At 46.3% G+C, this 24268-nt stretch overlaps 2 protein-coding genes across 25 annotated transcripts in view; both read left to right on the top strand.

Annotated features, from left to right (window-relative positions):
- LOC125722160 (NACHT, LRR and PYD domains-containing protein 12-like) overlaps positions 1 to 24268 on the top strand; it is a 106726-nt gene that overhangs the window by 15067 nt on the left and 67391 nt on the right. For 21 of the 23 annotated variants that reach the window (XR_007386185.1, XM_048998298.1, XM_048998305.1 and 18 more), the window contains 6 exons: positions 2839 to 2902; positions 3086 to 3314; positions 3935 to 5645; positions 11795 to 11968; positions 12480 to 12653; positions 13346 to 13519. Coding sequence is in view for 22 of the 23 variants with exons in the window: in XM_048998298.1 (XP_048854255.1) it covers positions 2839 to 2902; positions 3086 to 3314; positions 3935 to 5645; positions 11795 to 11968; positions 12480 to 12653; positions 13346 to 13519 (2526 nt within the window). In the remaining variant the exon portion in view is untranslated. The remainder of the gene's footprint in view (positions 1 to 2838; positions 2903 to 3085; positions 3315 to 3934; positions 5646 to 11794; positions 11969 to 12479; positions 12654 to 13345; positions 13520 to 24268) is intronic. The other 2 variants (XM_048998301.1, XM_048998312.1) reach the window with 2 other exon arrangements.
- Positions 16369 to 24268, top strand: part of LOC125722171 (keratin-associated protein 16-1-like) — a 91987-nt gene continuing 84087 nt past the window's right edge. The window contains exon 1 of one of the 2 annotated variants that reach the window (XM_048998354.1): positions 16369 to 23965. In XM_048998354.1, coding sequence (XP_048854311.1) covers positions 17274 to 19181 — 1908 coding nt within the window. In that variant the 5' untranslated portion in view covers positions 16369 to 17273 and the 3' untranslated portion in view covers positions 19182 to 23965. The remainder of the gene's footprint in view (positions 23966 to 24268) is intronic. The other variant, XM_048998355.1, reaches the window with a different exon arrangement.

The raw sequence follows: 24268 nt of genomic DNA, 5'->3' as shown, positions 1-24268 counted from the left end.
GATACTGTGTTTGTCTTGGGTTGCGCCTGTGGTAATGGACACCGGGGGGCGCTATAGCACCGGCAGATACTGTGTTTGTCTTGGGTTGCGCCTGTGGTAATGGACACCGGGGGGCGCTATAGCACCGGCAGATACTGTGTTTGACTTGGGTTGCGCCTGTGGTAATGGACACCGGGGGGCGCTGGGCCCCGACAGCTGGGTGGTGTAAGCTGAGAGGCCTGCCTCCACTCATACTGCTCGCTCCCCTTCCCACCCGCTCTCACGCTTCCCCCTGTCCCCGGTCAGCACATCCCCATCACATCCTAATGGGATAAGAACGTTCTGAAGGTCTGAGGCAGCATCACCAGCACTTAAGTTCATGGACAGCTGTGTGTATGTTTTCCCTCACTGCTGCTGGCTGACAGACAAACGATGACCCCTGAAGCGGTTAGTATTCTGTAAGACAGTAGGACATACTAGATTGAGTGGCGCACGCTGATGACATCATGCACATTATGTCCACTGGGATGGAGAACAGGTGCAGGATGATGATGCGTAATGTTTCATCATATTTAGGCAGCAGTATCACTCCGGCTAGTGGGGGCCCGGGGACCAGCTGGTACAGAAGCGGGGAGGCAGTGATGCGGGCAACAAGCTGATAGGCGCCCCCCCCCCGTTTGACGCTCCCTGCTCACCTGCGAGTCCCAGGCCGGCGCGGCTGTGGGCCAGTCGCTCACAGAGCAGGCAGCTCCATTGATAAGCAAAGCAGAGCCTTATTGAGGGGTGGGGTAGCGGGGGGGATTCACTGTTTGCTGGTTGCATAGGAAGCTGTGTGATCACTCTGGGGGGGGAGGAACCCTGTAGGTGCTGAAGGACAGATTCGGCCCATTAGCCCTGTAGGTGCTGAATTTAACCAACAAGCTATTTAACCAGTTTCTTGACTGAGGATTGTGAATCAGATGCTGGTATTTAGCTCTGCTATTCAAGTGAATCACTGTAAATGTCACTGGGTACAAAGGGCTGCATAGAAAACTGTCCTTCCTGCCTGCTGTGTCTCTGTGTGCTGGAGCCTGATGTCACTGGTTCTCTTCTGCTGTCATGAGAGAATCAGGAAGCCGCCCCAGTGAATAAAGCTTAACATGGCAGATACATCTTTCCAAACTACAACCCCGATTCCAAAAATGTTGGGACGTTCTGCAAATTGTAAATAAAAACATAATGCAGTGATATGGAAATCTGATGAACCTGTATTTTATTCATAACAGAACAGAAAACATATCAAATGTTCAAACTGAGAAAATGCATCATCGTAAGGAAAAATTTTGAATGTCGCAGCAGCAACACATCTCACAAAAGTTGGGACAAGGCCATGTTTACCACTGTGTGGCATCTCCTCTTCTTTTAACAACAGTCTGTAAATGTCTGGGGACTGAGGAGATCAGTTGTCTGAGTTTTGGGAGAGGAATGTTGTCCCATTCTTGTCTGATACAGGATTCTAGTTGCTGAACTGTCCTAGATCTTCTGTGTCATATTTTTAGTTTTATGATGCACCAAATGTTCTCAGTGGCTGGAAGATCTGGACCGCTGGCAGGCCAGTTCAGTACCCGGACCCTTCTTCTACGAATCCATCATGTTGTAATTGATGCAGTGTGTGGTTTGGCATTGTCATGTGGGAAAATGCAAGGTCTTCACTGAAAGAGACGTCGTCTGGATGGGAGCATCTGTTGCTCTAGGACCTGGATATACCTTTCAGCATTGATGGTGCCTTTCCAGATATGCAGGCTGCCCCTGCCATATGTACTAATGCACCCCCACACCATCAGAGATGCTGGCTTTTGAACTGAGTGCTGATAACACGCTGGGTGGTCCTTCTCCTCTTTAGTCCGGATGACATGGTGTCCCTGGTTTCCAAAAAGAATTTCAAATTTAGATTCGACTGACCACAGAACAGTTTTCCACTCAGCCGCAGTCCATTTTAAATGAGCTTTGGCCCAGAGACGACGTCGGTGATTCTGGATCATCTTCATATACGGCTTCTTCTTTGGATGATAGAGTTTTAACTGGCATCTGTGCATGGCAGCGCGAATTGTGTTCACTGACAATGTTTGTGGGAAATATTCCTGAGCCTATTTATTGATTCCATTACAGAATCATGCCTGTTTGTGATGCAGTGCTGCCTAAGGGCCAAACTATCACAGGCATCTAGTCTGGTTTTTCACAGAGATTTCTCCAGATTCTCAGAATCATTTGATTGCATTATGTGCTGTAGATGATGAAATATTCAACCTCTTTGCAGTTTTATACTGAGGAACTTCTTTCTGAAATTGCTCCACTATTTGTCAGTGCAGTATTAGGGGTATTGTGACCCTCTGCCCATCTTTACTTCAGAGAGACACTGCAGCTCTAAGATGCTCTTTTCATACCCAGTCATGTTACTCACCTGTTGCCAATTGACATAATTATTTGCAAATTGTTCCTCCAGCTTTTGGGTTTTTGTACCACTAACTTTTCCAGCCTCCTATTGCCCCCCTCCCAACTTTTTTGAGACGTGTTGCTGTCATGAAATTCAAAATCAGCCAATATTTTTCATGAAATAGCGAAATGTCTCAGTTTAAACATTTGATATGTTTTCTATACTTTCTTATGAATATAATACAGGTTTATGAGATTTCCATATCATTGCATTCTGTTTTTATTTACAATTTGCACAATCTCCCAACTTTTTGGAATTGGTGTTGTAATATAACACAATGTTATTCTTTATCTGCAGTAACAGCAATTTTAATGGGGAACTTTTCAGTCTTTCAGTTACATTTGTGTAGATGAATTGAGGACTTTATGTTTCTGCCTAATTCACAGAGACCAAATGGAAGAATGCAGTTCAGATCTACATGATAAATCGGGTTTATCATCCATACTGAAGGTTTGCATTTATTGCTGATATATATTTTCTTTGCTGTTATGTCAATTAGCTTATATTTTATACAGCTGTATAATAAGAAATTCATCATCTTAAAGAAAATATGTTTTAATCTATGATTCACAAGTGAAACTCTGAAAAGGTTTGGTGTAAGTAGCAATAATTGACTCTGACTGTTTATTTTAGTCGCTAGAGGAAAAAGCCATGAAGTTCCTAAAGGAGGAACTGAAGACATTTGTGAGGTACCTAGATCAGAATTACCCAGAATGCTCTGAGCCTCAGCTGGAGGAGGACAATGACCTGGACAGTGATGGTCAGATGCAGAAGACCAGTGTTAGAGAGGTAGCTCTGAAGATAACACTGTACATCCTGAGGACCATGAAGCAAGATGATCTTGCTGACCTGCTGGACAAGAGTAAGAACTTTATAACATTATGTACATGTACAATATTGTGTAAAAGTCTTAGGCAGCCAAAGAAAAGGATGTTTAAATGGTCTTCATGTTGGTGTAGAACTACTATAATATGTATGTCAAAGTGTGTTTGCCATTTCAGAACCTCTCCCAACATCAGCCTAATATTTCATGCAGTATATCCATGTATTTTTTTACTTGACCACTAACACAGCTTATGTGGCTGATCAATATCTCCTTGAGTTTTAAATTAATTTAATTAATTCATGAAGTGAGCTGGTGGTGAAATTTAACAAATACATGGACTGGCTGTGGTGCCCCTGAGGAGAGGTTCGGGAAATGAAAAGGGGTTTTGTGTTTTTTTTTGGTTCTGAGCAGATATACACTTACTACCCAGATAAATGGCTTTAAACATTTCCTTTGGCTGCCTAAGGCTTATTCACGGTCCTGTATGCGGTGTTCCAGTAAAATACGCATGATAAAACTTTCAGTTTCACATTCACAGTCACAGGGAAATATCTGGATATGTATGTGTGAAGAAGTGTGTTTTTGGAAAATATTCTTCCTCATACTGGTCAGGATCATGGTGAGAATTAGTGCATTTTCCTCTCATTTCTTTTCAGGAAAGCTCATGCTACAGGAAATCAAAGCTAAACTTAAGAAGCAATTTGAATGTGTATTTGAAGGGAAAGCTAAGGAAGGACAGCCAACACTTCTCAGTGAGATTTACACAGAACTCTACATAACTGAAGGTGGGACTGGAGCAGTCAATGATGAACATGAAGTGAGACAGATTGAAACAGCATCCAGGAAAAGGCGAACAGAAGATACTACAGTCAAGTGCAATGATATATTTAAACCCTTATGTGGGCGTGAGACACCTATCAGAACTGTACTCACTAAAGGGATGGCAGGTATCGGGAAAACAGTCTCTGTGCAGAAATTTATTCTCGACTGGGCAGAAGGAAAAGCAAACCAGGATGTTCACTTCATATTTGCTCTTCCTTTCCGGGACCTGAATTTGATTAAGGGTGAATACAGTCTGATTGAACTGCTTCACCACTTTGTCCCAGAACTGAAATCATTTCAATCCACTGACCTGTTTAGCTCCAAAGTCTTGTTCATCTTTGATGGTCTGGATGAATGTCGCCTTCCTCTGGATTTTCAGAACAATGAGAGCTGGTTTGATGTAACAAAGAAAACGTCTCTGGATGTGCTATTGACTAACCTCATTAAGGGGAATCTGCTCCCATCCGCTCTCCTCTGGATAACCTCCCGGCCAGCAGCAACCAATCAGATACCTGCTAAGTGTGTCCACCAGGTGACAGAGATACGAGGGTTCAGTGATGCACAGAAGGAGGAGTATTTCAAGAAGAGATTTGATGATCAGAGCCTGGCCAGCAGGATTATCACACATGTGAAATCATCAAGGAGCCTCTTCATCATGTGCCACATACCTGTGTTCTGCTGGATTTCAGCCACTGTGCTTAAGAGGCTTTTTAGTGAGATTGACAGGGGAGAAATTCCAAGGACTCTGACTGAAATGTACACACACTTCCTGATCTTTCAGACAAGTGTAAAAAATGACAAGTATATGAAAAACCATGAAACTAAGCTTAAAGAATACAGCAAGGAATTCCTTTTGACACTTGGTGAACTTGCTTTTGACAACCTTGAGAAAGGCAATCTCATATTTTATGAGCAAGATCTGACAGAGAATGGCATTGATGTCAGTGAAGCTTCAGTTTACTCTGGAGTGTGCACAGAAGTCTTTAAAGAGGAGTATGGGTTGTACCAGGAGAAGGTGTACTGCTTTGTGCATCTGAGCATCCAGGAGTATCTCGCTGCTTTATATGTGTTTCTGTCAAACTCATCAGCTGACCTGCTGAAGACTGCAGTGGATCAGGCATTAGAGAGCAAGAATGGACACTTGGACCTCTACCTCCGCTTCCTCCTGGGCCTCTCAACAGACTCCAGTAAGACTCTGTTACAAAGGCTACTGGGGCCGACAAGAATCACCTCACATATCATTAAGGATACAGCCCAGTACATCAAGGGGAAAATAAAGGAGAATTTATCTCCAGAAAGGACCATCAATCTGTTCCACTGTCTGACTGAATTGGGTGACAATTCTCTAGTAGAGGAAGTACAAAGATACCTGAATTCAGGAAACATTTCAGCAGATGACCTCTCACCTGCACAGTACTCAGCTCTGGCCTTTGTGATGCTGATGTCCGATGAGGAGCTGGATGTGTTTGATCTGAAGAAATACATCAGATCAGATAAACAGCACTGCAGGCTGCTGCCTGTGGTCAAGAACTCCAGGACGGCTCTGTAAGTGACGTGGGGATGGGAAATCATGTCTGGTCTGGCAGTAATACATGAATATTGTTTGAAATGTGTAATATATATTATATATTTCTCCTCATGGATTAATAAGTGAGTTTTATTTTGGTAATCACAGCTATAGCTGATGTATAGCAGTAGCTAATCTTGACCACAGACTTTATAATGACTGAAGGTAGTGATGTCACTTTTTGTTTGTTACTACGTTTCCATTCCCATCCAGTCTGCCTTCTGATCACAGCACAGCATCCTAACCTGCTATAGAAACAGTGAGGGCTCTTTATCCACAGGGTGTATAAGTGGTATGTGAGTGTTATTGTCAGCAGGCGTGTTCATGTGATGGAGCCCAGAGCTGGGAGCTTCCGTATGACTGCTGTCTCTGGCTGCTCACTGGCGCCCTCTGCTGGCCTCAGCTGCACCTGGCTGAGGATGTGACGACACATGTAGTCTGGCAGACATAAACAAACATTGTTTAAAATATAAAATTAATATGTATATATGTAATTTATTTCCCCTCTTTTATCAACAAGGTTCCTTTTTAACCTAGTTTATATTAACTGAAGGTAGTGATGTAGTAAAAACAAAAAGACAAGATTTCCACGACCATCATTTGTGTAACAAATAACCAAAGATACAACATCATACAGAATGGTCCAGTTATCATTAATAGTGGGAAAACCACTCATATTTGTTTCAGTTCTGGATGCTGTAGGAAGCATTTCTGTAAATACTGGGTGTGGTGCGTGACTCTCTGGGTTCAGACTTTGTGTTCATAAGCGGAAGGTCGCTGGTTCAGATCTCTTGGCCGGCAGAGTGATGTCATCACTGGGTCCTTGAGCTCCAGGGGTGTGGATGCTGGCCGATCCTGCGCTGCGACCCCCAAACTTTCTCTCACCTGTATAGGTGTCAGCGTGTCCCCAAGATGGGTGGGGCGAAAAGACAATTTCCCAATGGGGGTGAATGAAGTATCATTATTCATAAATCATTCAAACAAACATTTTTCTAAAAGCCTATTTCACAGGACTGATAGCTTTCCAATTAGTGTATAGTTGGTTAGGGCTGGGCGATAAGTAAAAAAATGTGTATGTGTCATTTAGTATAAAAATATCGCAATAAACAATCATTTTGAGTCCTCCCCCCAAACACTGAGTGCAATTTCAGTTCAGTTCAGATTTATTTGTATAGTGTATTTTCACAACATTACATCATCTCAAAGCACTTTACAGCATCCCTGCCCAAAGCCCCCAGTGAGCAAGTCAGAGGGGACAGTGGCAAGGAAAAGCTCCCTAGAAAGACGAAAACTTGGGAGTAACCAGACTGAAAGGGGGGGCCCATCCTCCAGGGGGCAGCAGAGGAAACCCTAACCCTAACCAGACTGAAAGGGGGAGCCCATCCTCCAGGGGGCAGCAGCAGGCCAGAAGGACGTCACAGGTAGTGGAGACGTCGCAGGCAGCAGGGTAGGCAGGATATCTTGAAAATGTGGGGTCTCCATGCAGCACAGCTCAGGGGGATTAGGGGAAATAAAATGTGCAGTTAGCCAAAGTAGGGGAGACTAGAGGCAGTGCAAACAGTTAGGTGAGTGCAGTATGTAAGCTCCGGCAGATATGGCTATGGCAGCATAAGTAGGAGGGAGAGGCAGGTGGGAACGCAGGCATGGGGGGTCCCTGAATGTCAGCACTCCAATTCCACAAGGGAGTGTGAAGCTAAAGTGACAGACTGACAGTTCAGTTTATCCAAAGCCAATGGCACCGATCCCCACCCAGCTCTACACCTCACACTATAGGTCTGACTGGGAGTGAGCAGTTAGCTAGAGCTAGAACTAGAGTCCCTATAAGCTAAACTAAACAGGTGTGATTTTAGTCTAGACTTGAATATTGAAAGTCAGCCTGAATCCTGCAGATCCGCTGGAAGACTATTCCACAGCTGAAGAGCTCTATAAGAGAAAGCTCTGCAGCCTGCCGTAGCTCTTTCTGCCCTGGGTACTAACAGATATCCTGCTCTTTATGATGGAAGAAAGCCAGGAGGGTTGTATAAGGCCAGCAGGTTACTAAGGTATTCTGGTGCAAGGCCATTCAGTGTTTTATAAATCAATAGCAGTATTTTGTAGTTAATCCGAGACTTAACTGGAAGCCAGTGAAGGGAGCATAGAACAGGGCTAATATAATCACATTTATTAGTGTTTGTAAGAACTCTGGCTGCTGCATTTTGTACCAGCTGAAGTTTATGTGAGGCACCAGATGGGCACCCAGAAAGGAAGGCATTACAGTATCCAGCCTGGAAGTTATAAAGGTGTTAGTGTTTCCGCTTCATGACAGGAGAGCATCTTCCGAAGCTTGGCGAGGTTCCGTACATGATAGAACAGAGCTTTAGTGATGCTTTTTATATGAGCATCGAAACATAAATCTGAATCAACCAGAACACCAAGATCTCTGACCACTGTGTTAGGTTGGGTAGGAAGACCACCAAGGTTGAGGTTGTCAAACTTATTTCGAGCCGCCTTCGGACCAGTTAACAGTACTTCTGTTTTTCTGTGTTTAACATAAATAAATTATTTGCCATCCAGCACCGGATATCTAGTCGACAGTCTTCTAACCGAGAGCTGTGATGCATCATCCGGCTTAACAGATATATATATAACTGTGTATCATCAGTAAAACAATGAAACCCAACACCATGATTTCTGATGTGACCAATATATACAGTGTACAGTAGCGGCCCAGCACTGATCCCTGAGGGACACCATTGTATGAATATTTAGCTCAGGTAAATTTTAATATCTCCACCAATATGTTTTGAAAATAATTACATTTGAATTAATCATTATTTAATGATGTTTATGAACTAATTGTTATGCCGAATGGTTGGTTCCTCCAAACTCAATTACGAATCCCCGTGAGTCTGTTAATGTGAGACTTACATGGGATTCACTAGTTACCAGTATCGCTTAGTAACCTGGGTTAGAAGGTTCGTCCAGCGAGCTGCATCACCAGGTAATGTAAACGATCGGTAGCGAAGCTCCCCTCACGGCCGATGAGAGAGAGTCTCACGATATTTCAGTCGAGTTTGAGGTTTTAGAGCTTAGTAGCCAAATCGCACAGAGGCAGGGACTATTGTGAGCACTCAATGAACAGAGGCTGAAGTGGTGTAAAACTGGAGTGATTTTCCATCGGTTTGATACCAAACATGCCATACCAGCCTAGCGGTTCACACCGAATACCATCTGTAATGATTAATTAATGATTACTTATTATGTCATTATGTTATATTACTCACACCAGTCCCTGGTCTAAGTGGTCTAGGTTGCACCTCAATCAGAGGTTACCCTTTATACAGACATTATATGACATATTCTCATGTCAGCAGCACATCTTACCCTTAGATAGACATGGTAGAATACAGGGATCAGATAAGAGCTGCTGAGGAATGTGGGAAAGAAAAGGGGGGGAAGGTTAGTCAGTCAAAGAAAAAGAATCTTTGAAAGTTAGGACACATTACAGACATAACCTATCTGTATATTGAGACTAGTAGTCATGGGTAAATAAATATACAGATATACAACAGCCAAACTTAAAAGAAACTTTCTTTAGGGTGCTGGGTGAGTGGTATGTAAGGCAGGATGTCTGGGGAGGGGGTTGTGTGCCAAGTCGAGGGACCCCTGTCCTTGAGGTCCACTCTGCTATCTGTAGGTCGTTAAAACTTTGAGCAATAAAAGTTGGAGTGCTGGCCCCCCTTGTTATCTGTGTGTGTTTAAGTGTGTCTGTGTGTGTGGGGTCACTAACCCCCCTTTGATGCCTAGGCCAGCGAGTACCTCTCGTACCAGGGTAGGCCTTGTCTCAGGCCACCTGGAATTTAAGCTTTGTGATATGTGCATGTGTGATCCTACACCAGATTTAAAATGGGTAACCTTAAAAGGGAAATACTGTTCTGCAAAGCAAGCACAGTTTGTGGAAACACGACCATAAAGTCATAAAGCAGGTTAACAGAACTGCTTAGGTTGTTAGAATGAAAGGAAGCTGATTTACTTGTTTGCAGAGTGGATGGGGTCTTGGCAGTATTAAATAATACCTACTTTTCTTTCTAGTAGAATAGATTACTGTAATGCCCTCTTGTCTGTTTCACATCTACAACGGGCCCAGAATGCCGCTGGCGGAGTGTTAACATGCACCGGTCACAGGGATCACATCTACAACGGGCCCAGAATGCCGCTGGCGGAGTGTTAACACGCACCAGTCACAGGGATCACATCTACAACAGACCCAGAATGCAGAAGGCAGTAATTTACTGATTATTCCTAAAACCCGGCTGGGGAGGGAGGGGGCAGCTTTTAGTCACTATGAGCCCAAACTCTCTCCCAGAAAACCTGAGAGCTACTGAATGTCTCAGTACTTTCAAAACTAGGCTGAAAAAGCATCTTTTCACCAACGCATATAATAATCTATGATAATCATCCATCCATCCATTTTTCAAACCGCTTGTCCTACTGGGTCGCGGGGGGTCTGGAGCCTATCCCGGAAGCAATGGGCACGAGGCAGGGAACAACCCAGGATGGGGGGCCAGCCCATCGCAGGGCACACTCACACACCATTCACTCACGCATGCACACCTACGGGCAATTTAGCAACTCCAATTAGCCTCAGCATGTTTTTGGACTGTGGGGGGAAACCGGAGTACCCGGAGGAAACCCCACGACGACATGGGGAGAACATGCAAACCACACACATGTGACCCAGGCGGAGACTCGAACCCGGGTCCCAGAGGTGTGAGGCAACAGTGCTAACCACTGCACCACCATGCCGCCCCCCTATGATAATCAGTTTTATTATTTTATGCTTTTATTAATATCAGTAATTGTGGGGGGGCGGTCGCTTCCCCCAGAAGACATAGGGGCTAGAGGCCCCTTTGAGGAGGGGCCCTTAAAGAGGACATGGGTGGTTAAAGTCCTTTATGATGGTTTTTAATTTTATTTTTTTTAAACATTTTTACTCTATTTTTATTTCTTTTGCGCTTATTGTTATTTATTCTGAGCTTATTTGAATTTCTTTTTCTTCTTTTTAAATGTTTGCAAAATTCTTTATAAACGCTGTGGCTAAAATGCGCTATATAAATAATGATTGATTGATTCAGATAGATAGATGAGAGAGAGAGTTTACTTTTAACCACCTTCATTAAACAGTTAGCAACCAATCCTAATCACAGCCCTGGCGGGGTCAGGGACACACTTAAAGCCGTGCCTGAGACTGATACGAAAAACTGGGTTGGGAAGCTCAAAATTCCCAACAGAAAGCTGCACTTGAATGACTGACATTCTGGCTGCTGACTCAAAGATAGAAGTTGGTGATGTGACAATACTGAACTTACAAGAATGGCGAACGCATGGTTACTGCAGGGACAATGCTTGTGAAATTCTGTGCAATGTTTCTTTTTAACTGCTTCAGAATCTTTGGCTAGAAAGCTGAACTGAAAGCAAATCATGAATCCTGTTATCTTGCTTTGTATGTAGCCTAAGCGCGTTTCCCCAGCAAAGACGCCGGTTAGTCACTGTCAGATATCGACACCGGGATACTTGTCTGATTACGCTCATTACCGATAATATCGTCATATCACCCAGATGTAATTGGTGATTTGACATGTTCCCAGGTATAACAATACAGGGAGAAAAAGGATTTTACTTATGGGATCAGGAATCCAAGTGCCAGTTGCTGCTGCATTAGCTGCTGGGAATGTTCACATTCACATTCCTCCTTTCAGTGATACGTGTCGAGTGTAGGGACACCTGGCAGAAAGATGGCTGAGGACTGCACTGGAAGCACTGGTCTGACTGTTATGGGAGGGTTCACATCCATCTTGCTGTTGATGTCTTCCTATATATTCCTGTATATTCTGTGATTTTTGGTTGTAGCTTGTACTTAATGTTTTTACCTCTAGTTTTGAGCAAAGATGCACTGACTCACAATTAGTGATCATATGACTGCAGCAGATTGTCAGGACGCACAGAACACTCTGCAGACTATAATTCATTTTGAAGTGTAAGCTGTGCTGCTAATTATAATGAAAACAAATGCTTATTGTAATGCTTTGTATTTTACTAATGTGTAGGATGTGTATATGTCTGTGTCTTAAAGTGTTTTCTGTTTCAGGCTGAACAGCTGTGATCTCATAGATAAACACTGTGAAGTGCTGTCTTCAGCTCTAAGATCAAACTCTTCCCCCCTGAGAGAGCTGGACCTGAGTGACAATAACCTGAAGGATTCAGGAGTGAAGCTGCTCTCTGCTGCACTGGGGGATTTACACTGTAAACTGGAGATACTGAGGTCAGTATTACTGGGTATTCCACACTGTAAACTAGAGATACTGAGGTCAGTATTACTGGGTATTCCACACTGTAAACTGGAGATACTGAGGCCAGTATTACTGGATATTCCACACTGTAAACTGGAGATACTGAGGCCAGTATTACTGGGTATTCCACACCGCAAACTGGAGATACTGAGGCCAGTATTACTGGATATTCCACACTGTAAACTGGGGATACTCAGGCCAGTATTGCTGGGTATTCCAAACCACAAACTGGAGATACTGAGGTCAGTAATATTGGGTATTCCACACTGTACGCTTTAGATACTGAGGTCAGTATTACTGTGTATTCCACACTATAAAGAGGAGATAGTGAGCAATTAGCTAAGGGAAAGAGAGGAGGGGTCCTGCCTTGTCTTAGACACTAAACTGTAATACTGGAATTATTTATTAGAGCATCACATTTATTTAATAATTATAATGGTGAGGTGATATTATTTACTGGGGAGTTTCTGTCTCTCTCTGCAGGCTGTCAGGCTGTAGAGTCACAGAAGAAGGCTGTTCTTCCCTGGCTTCAGCTCTGAAGTTAAACCCCTCACACCTGAGAGAGCTGGACCTGAGCTACAATCACCCAGGAGATTCAGGAGTGAAGCTACTCTCTGCTGTACTGGAGGATCTCAGCTGTAAACTGGAGAAGCTGCAGTGAGTACAGAATATGCATTTTACACAAAAGTAACCGGACAGCAAGAAAACCCACAATGCCTTTCAGCAGTTACATAATAAACAAACACAAACAGCTTCTGTTTTCTTCTCCTACGTCCTTATATCCCACAATCTTATCAGCCCTCGATCCATGCTAGAAATAATTAAGCAGGGAAGCAGGAAACATCCATTCAACCATATTGTGATGTCCGCTGAGCGGAGGAGCAGGCAGACAGGGCAGTGGAGCCGTGAAGACGAGCAAACGGGGTTTATTAAGGGCAGACGAGGAAACACGGCTCACAACATCAATGACAGATCTAGGGAAACAGACCTGAACACGGACAAGCCGAAATAACAGGAAACAGCTGGTCAGAATCGGGGCAGCAGACGTGGTTAATGAGGGGGCGTGGCACACGAGGATCACACGAGCTGGGCGTGACACATATAATCCATGCAAAACATTTGTGTTGGTTAGCAAAGTTAACAGCACTGTTACAGATAAACATGCTGACTTTAACGTGTTATGGACAAAAAAATAATGGACACCAAACAGAATCGGAATGATTGTTAAAATTATTTTTAATAATTTAATTGTTTTCTGAAAATCCATTATGTCATGACCCTTATCCTCCTCATTTGAATACAGTGCTGCAGTGTAAAAAGTGGATTTAAAAGTGTTTAATCTTTATAAGGGTGGGCCGGTGTGAACTCACAGAGAAATGCTGTGAGGCACTGGCTTCAGCTCTCAGATCAAACTCCTCACCCCTGAGAGAGCTGGACCTGAGTGACAATGACCTGCAGGACTCAGGAGTGAAGCTGCTCTCTGCTGGACTGGGGGACTTACACTGCAACCTGGAGATACTGAGGTATGACTGGGTATTCCACACTGTAAACTGGGGGTAGTGAGGTGAGTATTACTGGGTATTTCACACTGTACGCTGGAAATACTACGGTAGAAAATAACTAATGATTTCAAAATAAAGCAGGAGTATCTAAGTCTAGGGGTTGACTTAAAAAATAACATTAGATTCGCTACAGTAAATGGAATGTCGAAAGTAAGACTGCATTGGAGGTTAAGGATGACATTAAAAGTTTCTTCCAATATTTTAACTCCAAAAGAGCTCTAAAAGCTGAAATCACTCATCTGCAGGATAGTAAGGGCCTTATAATTGAAAATGAAAATTGATATAGTAAATGAGTTAAATGATTATTTTACACGGGTGTTCACAGTAGAGGACATGCTTAACTTGCCACCATTTAGTACAAATACAGTGTCGTATATAAACAATATTCAGTCCCTCCACAATTATTGGCCGCCTTGTAAAGATTTGTAAAAAGGGTTAGAAAAAAATCCACCTTTTGGCGAAGCAGCTTCATCTCACACTGAAAAAAATGAGAAAAATCCAACCTTTCATTGAAATAAATTTATTCAAAGAAAAACAAATCCTTCATCAAGAAATAATTATTTTTAACAAAAACACATGTGCCACAATTATTGGCAGCCCTGCTTTTAATACTCTGTACAGCCTCCCTTTGCCAGTATAACAGCACTGAGTCTCCTATGACATTTTATAAGGTTGGAGAATACAGAGCAGGGCATCTGAGACCATTCCTCTTTACAGAATCTCCCCAGATCACCCAGGGTCCTCGGCCCTCTCTTGTACACTCTCCTCTTCAGCTCAGCCCACAGGTTTTCAGTGTGGTTCAGGTCAGGGGACTGAGATGGCCATGGCAGAAGCTTGATTCTGCGGTCAGCTGACCATTTTTATGTTGATTTGGACATGTGCTTAGGATCACCGTCCTGCTGGAAGATCCAATGAAGGCCCAGTTTTTGTTTCCTGGCAGCAGCAGCCAAATTTTGATATAAAATGTCCTGGTATTTCATGGACCCCATAGTGCCATGTACCCTAAACGAGGTTTCCAGGGTTTTTGGAGGAAAAACAGCTGCACAACATCACAAAACCTCCACCATATCTTACAGTTGGCATGAGGTTCATTTCATTATAACCATCCTTCTTTTTACGCTAAACCCACCTTGAATGTTTATTGCCAAAAAGCATTTTTGTTTCATCAGATTTTGAGTTGAATTTGATTCCAGTCAAAGTTGTATAATGTTTTGAAAACTCCTGGCACTAACATTTTAAGTAACTGACAGAAAAAGCTTCTTTCTGTCATACCTTTCAAAACGTCCATACCTCAATCCCCTCATAAGTATGTCTGCTAGGTGGAGTCGAAGGTGCAGTATAATCCTGTTATAATGGACTCGCTTATAACGGAATATCGTCTATAACAGACGAGGACTGCCGGTTGTGCACCTTTAATTACATGCAGAAAAAGCATCGGACATAGCGGACTCGCATATAATGGAGTGTGTGTGAGAGTGTCTGTGGCAGGGTACGCGTGTGTGAGAGTGTCTTCGGCAGGGTAAGTGTGCGTGAGAGTGTCTGCGGCAGGGTACGTGTGTGTGAGAGTGTCTGTGGCAGGGTACGTGTGTGTGAGTGTGTCTGTGACAGGGTACGCGTGTGTGAGAGTGTCTGCGGCAGGGTACGCGTGTGTGAGAGTTTCTGAGGCAGGGTACGTGTGTGTGAGAGTGTCTGAGGCAGGGTACGTGTGTGTGAGAGTGTCTGAGGCAGGATACGTGTGTGTGAGAGTGTCTGTGACAGGGTACGTGTGTGTGAGAGTGTCTGAGGCAGGGTACGCGTGCGTGAGAGTGTGTGAGGCAGGGTACGCGTGCGTGAGAGTTTCTGCGGCAGGGTACGCGTGTGTGAGAGTGTCTGCGGCAGGATACGTGTGTGTGAGAGTGTCTGACAGGGTACGCGTGCGTGAGAGTGTCTGAGGCAGGGTACGCGTGTGTGAGAGTGTCTGCGGCAGGGTACGCATGTGTGAGAGTGTCTGCGGCAGGGTTCGCGTGTGTGAGAGTGTCTGTGACAGGGTACGTGTGTGTGTGAGCGTGTCTGTGACAGGGTACGTGAGTGTGAGAGTGTCTGTGACAGGGTACGCGTGTGTGAGAGTGTCTGTGACAGGGTACGCGTGTGTGAGAGTGTCTGTGACAGGGTACGTGTGTGTGAGAGTGTCTGTGACAGGGTACGCGTGCGTGAGAGTGTCTGTGACAGGGTACGTGTGTGTGAGAGTGTCTGTGGCAGAGTACGCGTGTGTGAGAGTGTCTGTGACAGGGTACGTGTGTGTGAGAGTGTCTGTGACTGGGTACGTGTGTGTGAGAGTGTCTGTGACAGGGTACGTGTGTGTGAGAGTGTCTGTGACAGGGTACGCGTGTGTGAGAGTGTCTGTGGCAGAGTACGCGTGTGTGAGAGTGTCTGTGACTGGGTACGTGTGTGTGAGAGTGTCTGTGACAGGGTACGTGTGCGTGAGAGTGTCTGTGACAGGGTACGCGTGCGTGAGAGTGTCTGCCGCAGGGTACGCGTGTGTGAGAGTGTCTGTGACAGGGTACGTGTGTGTGAGAGTGTCTGTGGCAGAGTACGCGTGTGTGAGAGTGTCTGTGACTAGGTACGTGTGTGTGAGAGTGTCTGTGACAGGGTACGCGTGTGTGAGAGTGTCTGCGGCAGGATACGTGTGTGTGAGAGTGTCTGACAGGGTACGCGTGCGTGAGAGTGTCTGAGGCAGGGTACGCGTGTGTGAGAGTGTCTGCGGCAGGGTACGCGTGTGTGAGAGTGTCTGCGGCAGGGTTCGCGTGTGTGAGAGTGTCTGTGACAGGGTACGTGTGTGTGTGAGCGTGTCTGTGACAGGGTACGCGAGTGTGAGAGTGTCTGTGACAGGGTACGCGTGTGTGAGAGTGTCTGTGACAGGGTACGCGTGTGTGAGAGTGTCTGTGACAGGGTACGCGTGTGTGAGAGTGTCTGCGACAGGGTACGCGTGTGTGAGAGTGTCTGCGACAGGGTACGCGTGTGTGAGAGTGTCTGCGACAGGGTACGCGTGTGTGAGAGTGTCTGCGACAGGGTACGCGTGTGTGAGAGTGTCTGCGACAGGGTACGCGTGTGTGAGAGTGTCTGCGGCAGGGTACGCGTGTGTGAGAGTGTCTGCGACAGGGTACGCGTGTGTGAGAGTGTCTGCGACAGGGTACGCGTGTGTGAGAGTGTCTGTGACAGGGTACGCGTGTGTGAGAGTGTCTGTGGCAGAGTACGCGTGTGTGAGAGTGTCTGTGACTGGGTACGTGTGTGTGAGAGTGTCTGTGACAGGGTACGTGTGTGTGAGAGTGTCTGTGACAGGGTACGTGTGTGTGAGAGTGTCTGTGGCAGAGTACTCGTGTGTGAGAGTGTCTGTGACTGGGTACGTGTGTGTGAGAGTGTCTGTGACAGGGTACGTGTGTGTGAGAGTGTCTGTGACAGGGTACGCGTGCGTGAGAGTGTCTGCCGCAGGGTACGCGTGTGTGAGAGTGTCTGTGACAGGGTACGTGTGTGTGAGAGTGTCTGTGGCAGAGTACGCGTGTGTGAGAGTGTCTGTGACTGGGTACGTGTGTGTGAGAGTGTCTGTGACAGGGTACGCGTGTGTGAGAGTGTCTGTGACAGGGTACGCGTGTGTGAGAGTGTCTGTGACAGGGTACGTGTGCGTGAGAGTGTCTGCGACAGGGTACGTGTGCGTGAGAGTGTCTGCGGCAGGGCACGCATGTGTGAGAGTGTCTGCCGCAGGGTACGCGTGTGTGAGAGTGTCTGTGACAGGGTACGCGTGTGTGAGAGTGTCTGTGACAGGGTACGTGTGTGTGAGAGTGTCTGTGACAGGGTACGCGTGTGTGAGAGTGTCTGTGACAGGGTACGCGTGTGTGAGAGTGTCTGTGACAGGGTACGTGTGCGTGAGAGTGTCTGCGGCAGGGTACGCGTGCGTGAGAGTGTCTGCCGCAGGGTACGCGTGTGTGAGAGTGTCTGTGACAGGGTACGCGTGTGTGTGAGTGTCTGTGACAGGGTACGTGTGTGTGAGAGTGTCTGTGACAGGGTACGTGTGTGTGAGAGTGTCTGCCGCAGGGTACATGTGTATGAGAGTGTCTGTGACAGTGTCTGTGACAGTGTACGTGTGTGTGAGAGTGTCTGTGACAGGGTACGCGTGTGTGAGAGTGTCTGTGACAGGGTACGTGTGTGTGAGAGTGTCTGTCGCAGGGTACGCGTGTGTGAGAGTGTCTGCGACAGGGTACGCGTGTGTGAGAGTGTCTGCGACAGGGTACGCGTGTGTGAGAGTGTCTGCGACAGGGTACGCGTGTGTGAGAGTGTCTGCGGCAGGGTACGCGTGTGTGAGAGTGTCTGCGACAGGGTACGCGTGTGTGAGAGTGTCTGCGACAGGGTACGCGTGTGTGAGAGTGTCTGTGACAGGGTACGCGTGTGTGAGAGTGTCTGTGGCAGAGTACGCGTGTGTGAGAGTGTCTGTGACTGGGTACGTGTGTGTGAGAGTGTCTGTGACAGGGTACGTGTGTGTGAGAGTGTCTGTGACAGGGTACGTGTGTGTGAGAGTGTCTGTGGCAGAGTACTCGTGTGTGAGAGTGTCTGTGACTGGGTACGTGTGTGTGAGAGTGTCTGTGACAGGGTACGTGTGTGTGAGAGTGTCTGTGACAGGGTACGCGTGCGTGAGAGTGTCTGCCGCAGGGTACGCGTGTGTGAGAGTGTCTGTGACAGGGTACGTGTGTGTGAGAGTGTCTGTGGCAGAGTACGCGTGTGTGAGAGTGTCTGTGACTGGGTACGTGTGTGTGAGAGTGTCTGTGACAGGGTACGCGTGTGTGAGAGTGTCTGTGACAGGGTACGCGTGTGTGAGAGTGTCTGTGACAGGGTACGTGTGCGTGAGAGTGTCTGCGACAGGGTACGTGTGCGTGAGAGTGTCTGCGGCAGGGCACGCATGTGTGAGAGTGTCTGCCGCAGGGTACGCGTGTGTGAGAGTGTCTGTGACAGGGTACGCGTGTGTGAGAGTGTCTGTGACAGGGTACGTGTGTGTGAGAGTGTCTGTGACAGGGTACGCGTGTGTGAGAGTGTCTGTGACAGGGTACGCGTGTGTGAGAGTGTCTGTGACAGGGTACGTGTGCGTGAGAGTGTCTGCGGCAGGGTACGCGTGCGTGAGAGTGTCTGCCGCAGGGTACGCGTGTGTGAGAGTGTCTGTGACAGGGTACGCGTGTGTGTGAGTGTCTGTGACAGGGTACGTGTGTGTGAGAGTGTCTGTGACAGGGTACGTGTGTGTGAGAGTGTCTGCCGCAGGGTACATGTGTATGAGAGTGTCTGTGACAGTGTCTGTGACAGTGTACGTGTGTGTGAGAGTGTCTGTGACAGGGTACGCGTGTGTGAGAGTGTCTGTGACAGGGTACGTGTGTGTGAGAGTGTCTGTCGCAGGGTACGCGTGTGTGAGAGTGTCTGTGACAGGGTACGTGTGTGTGAGAGTGTCTGCCGCAGGGTACATGTGTATGAGAGTGTCTGTGACAGTGTCTGTGACAGGGTACGTGTGTGTGAGAGTGTCTGTGACAGGGTACGTGTGTGTGAGAGTGTCTGTGACAGGGTATGTGTCTGTGAGAGTGTCTGTGACACCCCACCCCCAGTGCATTAGGTGACCTGCCCCACCCAGATGCACAGGGGAAAAGAACCACTCCCCCAAAATAGGGGCTAGTGGAAGTGGCAGGACTGGGGGGCGAGTGAAGTCAGTATTTAATGTGAGTTGTAGAGGGGAGAGGAAGAGAAAAGGAGATAAATGCAAAGAAGGAAAAAAAACAAAGACAGGATTGTATTTATATATGATGGTTGTGGATGATAGGAGTCGTAATTGTCAAAAAAAAATTAGTGAATAAAAAATGATCACACATATACACTGCTCAAAAAAATTAAAGGAACACTGAAAACACATCAGATATCAATGGGGAAAATATATATATATATATACTGAAGTAGACTGGGTAATGTGTTTGGAATGAAAGGATGCCACATCGTTTAATGGAAATGAAATTTCCATGGGGGCGGAATGGTGGTGCAGTGGTTAGCACTGTTGCCTCACACCTCTGGGACCCGGGTTTGAGTCTCTGCCTGGGTCACATGTTTGTGGAGTTTGCATGTTCTCCCCATGTCGTCGTGGGGTTTTCTCCGGGTACTCCTGTTTCCCCCCCAAAAACATGCTGAGGCTAATTGGAGTCGCTAAATTGCCCATAGGTGTGCATGTGTGAGTGACTGATGCGTGAGTGTGCCCTGCGATGGGCTGGCCCCCCATCCTGGGTTGTTCCCTGCCTCGTGCCCATTGCTTCCGGGATAGGCTCCGGACCCCTCGCGACCCAGTAGGATAAGCGGTTTGGAAAATGGATGGATGGATGGAAATTTCCATGAAAACCTACAGTGGGCTGAATTCAGAGACACCCCGAAAATCAAAGTGAAAAATGATGCAGCAGGCTAGTCCATTTTGCTGAAATTTCATTACAGTAACAGTATCATACTCAGTAGTTTGTATGGCCCCCACGTGGTTGTATGCATGCCTGACAATGTCGGGGCATGGTCCTAATGAGACCACGGATGGTGTCCTGGGGGATCTCCTCTCAGATCTGGACCAGGGTATCACTGAGCTTCTGGACAGTCTGAGGTGCAACCTGGTGGCATCGAATGGACGAAACATAATGTCCCAGAAGTATTCTATTGGATTTAGGTCAGGCGAGCGTGGGAGGCAGTCAATGGTATCAATTCCTTCATCCTCCAGGAACTGCCTACATGCTCTTGCCACATGAGGCCGGGCATTGTCGTGCACCAGGAGGAACCCAGGACCCACTGCACCAGCGTAGGGTCTGACAGTGGGTTCAAGAATGTCATCCTGATACCTAATGACAGTCAAGGTGCCGTTGTCTAGCCTGTAGAGGACTGTGCGTCCCTCCATGGATATGCCTGCCCAGACCATCACTGACCCACCACCAAACCGGTCATGCTGAACAATGCTGCAGGCAGCATAACGTTCTCCATGGCTTCTCCAGACCCTTTCACGTCTGTCACATGTGCTCATGGTGAACCTGCTCTCATCTGTGAAAAGCACAGGGTGCCAGTGGCAGATCTGCAAATTCTGGTATTCTATGGCAAATGCCAATCGAGCTCCATGGTGCTGGGCAGTGAGCACAGGGCCCACTAGAGGACATTGGGTCCTCAGGGCACCCTTATGATGTCTGTTTCTGATTGTTTGGTGAGAAACATTCACACCAGTGGCCTGCTGGAGGTCATTTTGTAGAGCTCCAGCAGTGTTCATCCTCTTCCTCCTTGCACAAAGGAGCAGATACCGGTCCTGCTGATGGGTTAAGGACCTTCTATGGCCCTGTTCAGCTCTCCTTGAATAACTGCCTGTCTCCTGGAATCTCCTCCATGCCCTTGAGATTGTCCTGGGAGACACAGCAAACCTTCTGGCAATGGCACGTATTGATGCGCCATCCTGGAGGAGTTGGACTACCTGTGCAACCTCTGTAGGGTACAGGTATCGCCTCATGCTACCAGTAGTGACACTGACCGTCGCCAAATGCAAAACTAGTGAAAAAACTGTCAGAAAAGATGAGGAGGGAAAAATGCCAGTGGCCCCCACCTGTTAAACCATTCCTGGTTTGGGGGTCGTCTCATTGTTGCCCCTCTAGTTCACCTGCTGATAATTTCATTAACACTAAAGCGGCTGAAACTGATTAACAACCCCCTCCGCTACTTAACTGACCTGATCAATATCCCAGAAGTTTAATAGACTTGACGCTATACTCTGATTAAAAAGTGTTCCTTCAATTTTTTAGCAGTATATATTAATACATATATATGAATGTCCATACATACACAGACACACTTTCATACATATCTGTAATGATTGAAACATACAATACATGAATCAAACAGTAATAATAATAATTAATAAAAATAACAGCAAAAAAGTAAGGGGGCGGTGGGCGTTGAGGTAGCTTTTATTCACAAAATAGTTTGCTGCAAACATACATCCAACCATCCATTTTCCAAACCGCTTATCCTACTGGGTCGCTGGGGGTCCGGAGCCTATCCCGGAAGCAATAGGCAAAAGGTAGGGAACAACCCAGGATGGGGGGCCAACCCATCGCAGGGCACATTCACATACCAGTCAGGCAATTTAGCTACTCCAATTAGCCTCAGCATGTTTTTGGACTGTGGGGGAAACCGGAGTACCCGGAGAAAATCCCACAACGACATGGGGAGAACACGCAAACTCCACACACGTGACCCAGGTGGAGACTTGAACCTGGGTCCCAGAGGTGTGAGGCAACAGTGCTAACCACTGCACCACCTTGCCGCCCCCAGCAAACATACAAACAACCAGAATTCTAGAAAAGTTCTTTATATTTGAATGAAATAAATAAAACACTTTCAAATCAAATGAGCCTATATTTTATTCACAACAGAACATAGATAATATTACAAATGTTCAAAGGCCGAAGACCTGTATTGGATGCCCGTGGTCTTCGGGCCCTCAGACGACTCTGCATCACTCATCGGCATGATTGTGTCAATGACATTACTAAATGGGCCCAGGAATACTTCCAGAAAGCACAGTCGGTAAACACAATCCGCCGTGCCATCTGCAGATGCCAGCTAAAGCTCTATCATGCAAAAAGGAAGCCATATCTGAACATGGTCCAGAAGTGCCGTCGTGTCCTGTGGGCCAAGACTCATGTGAAATGGACTGTTTCAAAGTGCCCACGACCCAGTAGGATAAGCGGTTTGGAAAATGGATGGATGGATGGATGTTTCAAAGTGGGAAAGTGTTCTATGGTCAGACGAGTCCAAATGTGACATTCTTGTTGGTAATGAAGGGCGCCGTGTCCTCCGGGCTAAAGAGGAGGGAGACCTTCCAGCGTGTTATCAGCGTTCAGTTCAAAAGCCAGCATCTCTGATGGTATGGGGGTGCATAAGTGCATACGGTATGGGCAGCTTGTGTGTTTTGGAAGGAACTATGGATGCTGAAAGGTATATAAAGGTTTTAGAGCAACACATGCTCCCCTCCAGAGGACGTCTGTTTCAGGGAAGGCCTTGTGTATTTCAGCAGGACAATGCAAAACCACATACTGCAGCTATTACAAGCACATGGCTTCGTCGGAGAAGAGTCCGGGTGCTGAATTGGCCTGTCTGCAGTCCAGATCTTTCACCTATAGAGAACATGCAGTAATTACCTGTAACACCCATGGTGCACTGTGAGCAGGTATACAGGCCCACAGAGCATGCAGATAATTATCTGTGACACCCATGGTGCACTGTGAGCAGGTATACAGGCCCACAGAGCATGCAGATAATTATCTGTGACACCCATGGTGCACTGTGAGCAGGTATACAGGCCAACAGAGCATGCAGATAATTATCTGTGACACCCATTGTACACTGTGAGCAGGTATACAGGCCCACAGAGCATGCAGATAATTATCTGTGACACCCATGGTGCACTGTGAGCAGGTATACAGGCCCACAGAGCATGCAGATAATTATCTGTGACACCCATGGGGCACTGTGAGCAGGTATACAGGCCCACAGAGCATGCAGATAATTATCTGTGACACCCATGGTGCACTGTGACCAGGTATACAGGCCCACAGAGCATGCGGATAATTATCTGTGACACCCATGGTGCACTGTGAGCAGGTATACAGGCCCACAGACCATGCAGATAATTATCTGTGACACCCATGGTGCACTGTGAGCAGGTATACAGGCCAACAGAGCATGCAGATAATTATCTGTGACACCCATTGTACACTGTGAGCAGGTATACAGGCCCACAGAGCATGCAGATAATTATCTGTGACACCCAAGGTGCACTGTGAGCAGGTATACAGGCCCACAGAGCATGCAGATAATTATCTGTGACACCCATGGTGCACTGTGAACAGGTATACAGGCCAACAGAGCATGCAGATAATTATCTGTGACACCCATGGTGCACTGTGAGCAGGTATACAGGCCCACAGAGCATGCAGATAATTATCTGTGACACCCATTGTACACTGTGAACAGGTATACAGGCCCACAGAGTATGCAGATAATTATCTGTGACACCCCTTGTACACTGTGAGCAGGTATCAGTACTGACTACTTTTTATATTGAGTCACATGTTTTATGTGAATTACTTTCACATATTAGTACTGAACTGAAGGCCAGTATTTGTCACTGTGAATATGTTGTTGCAGACGTCCATCCAGAAATCAGAGCTGGGGGAAAAGATAAGGTCCTTATTCCAATTAATTTTTGGTACAAATATCAATGTGTCTGTCGCAGATGAAGGATTATATATTCTAGAGGTTTCTTTTTATTTTTAAGTTGCAGAATGTTGTCTCATCTGAGGAGGATTCAGTGTATTATGTGTGAGGTTCATTTTGGTTTTGATGCTGGATTCAGTTAGTAAATATTAGAAAAATTGCTTATTCTCAACCCGTATTTATGGATTAAGTCTTCGAATGTCATGAAATGACTGTTACTGAAAAGGAGGTGGAGATGTGTAATCCCTTTCTGTCCCCGTGAGTGATAGTGAATAGTGATATTGTGAAGTAGGAAGTCCAGATTATTCCAGATTGGCGTGTATTTACAGGGTATGTGTCATGCCCGGCTCGTCCGCTCCTCCAGTGTATCACGCCCCCTGCTTACCCACGTGTGTTTCCCGGATCGTACCCAGCTGTGTCCGT

The sequence above is a fragment of the Brienomyrus brachyistius genome, unplaced genomic scaffold (assembly GCF_023856365.1).
Source record: "Brienomyrus brachyistius isolate T26 unplaced genomic scaffold, BBRACH_0.4 scaffold37, whole genome shotgun sequence".
NCBI lineage: Eukaryota > Metazoa > Chordata > Actinopteri > Osteoglossiformes > Mormyridae > Brienomyrus > Brienomyrus brachyistius.
This window is presented reverse-complemented; position numbering and strand designations above follow the sequence as displayed.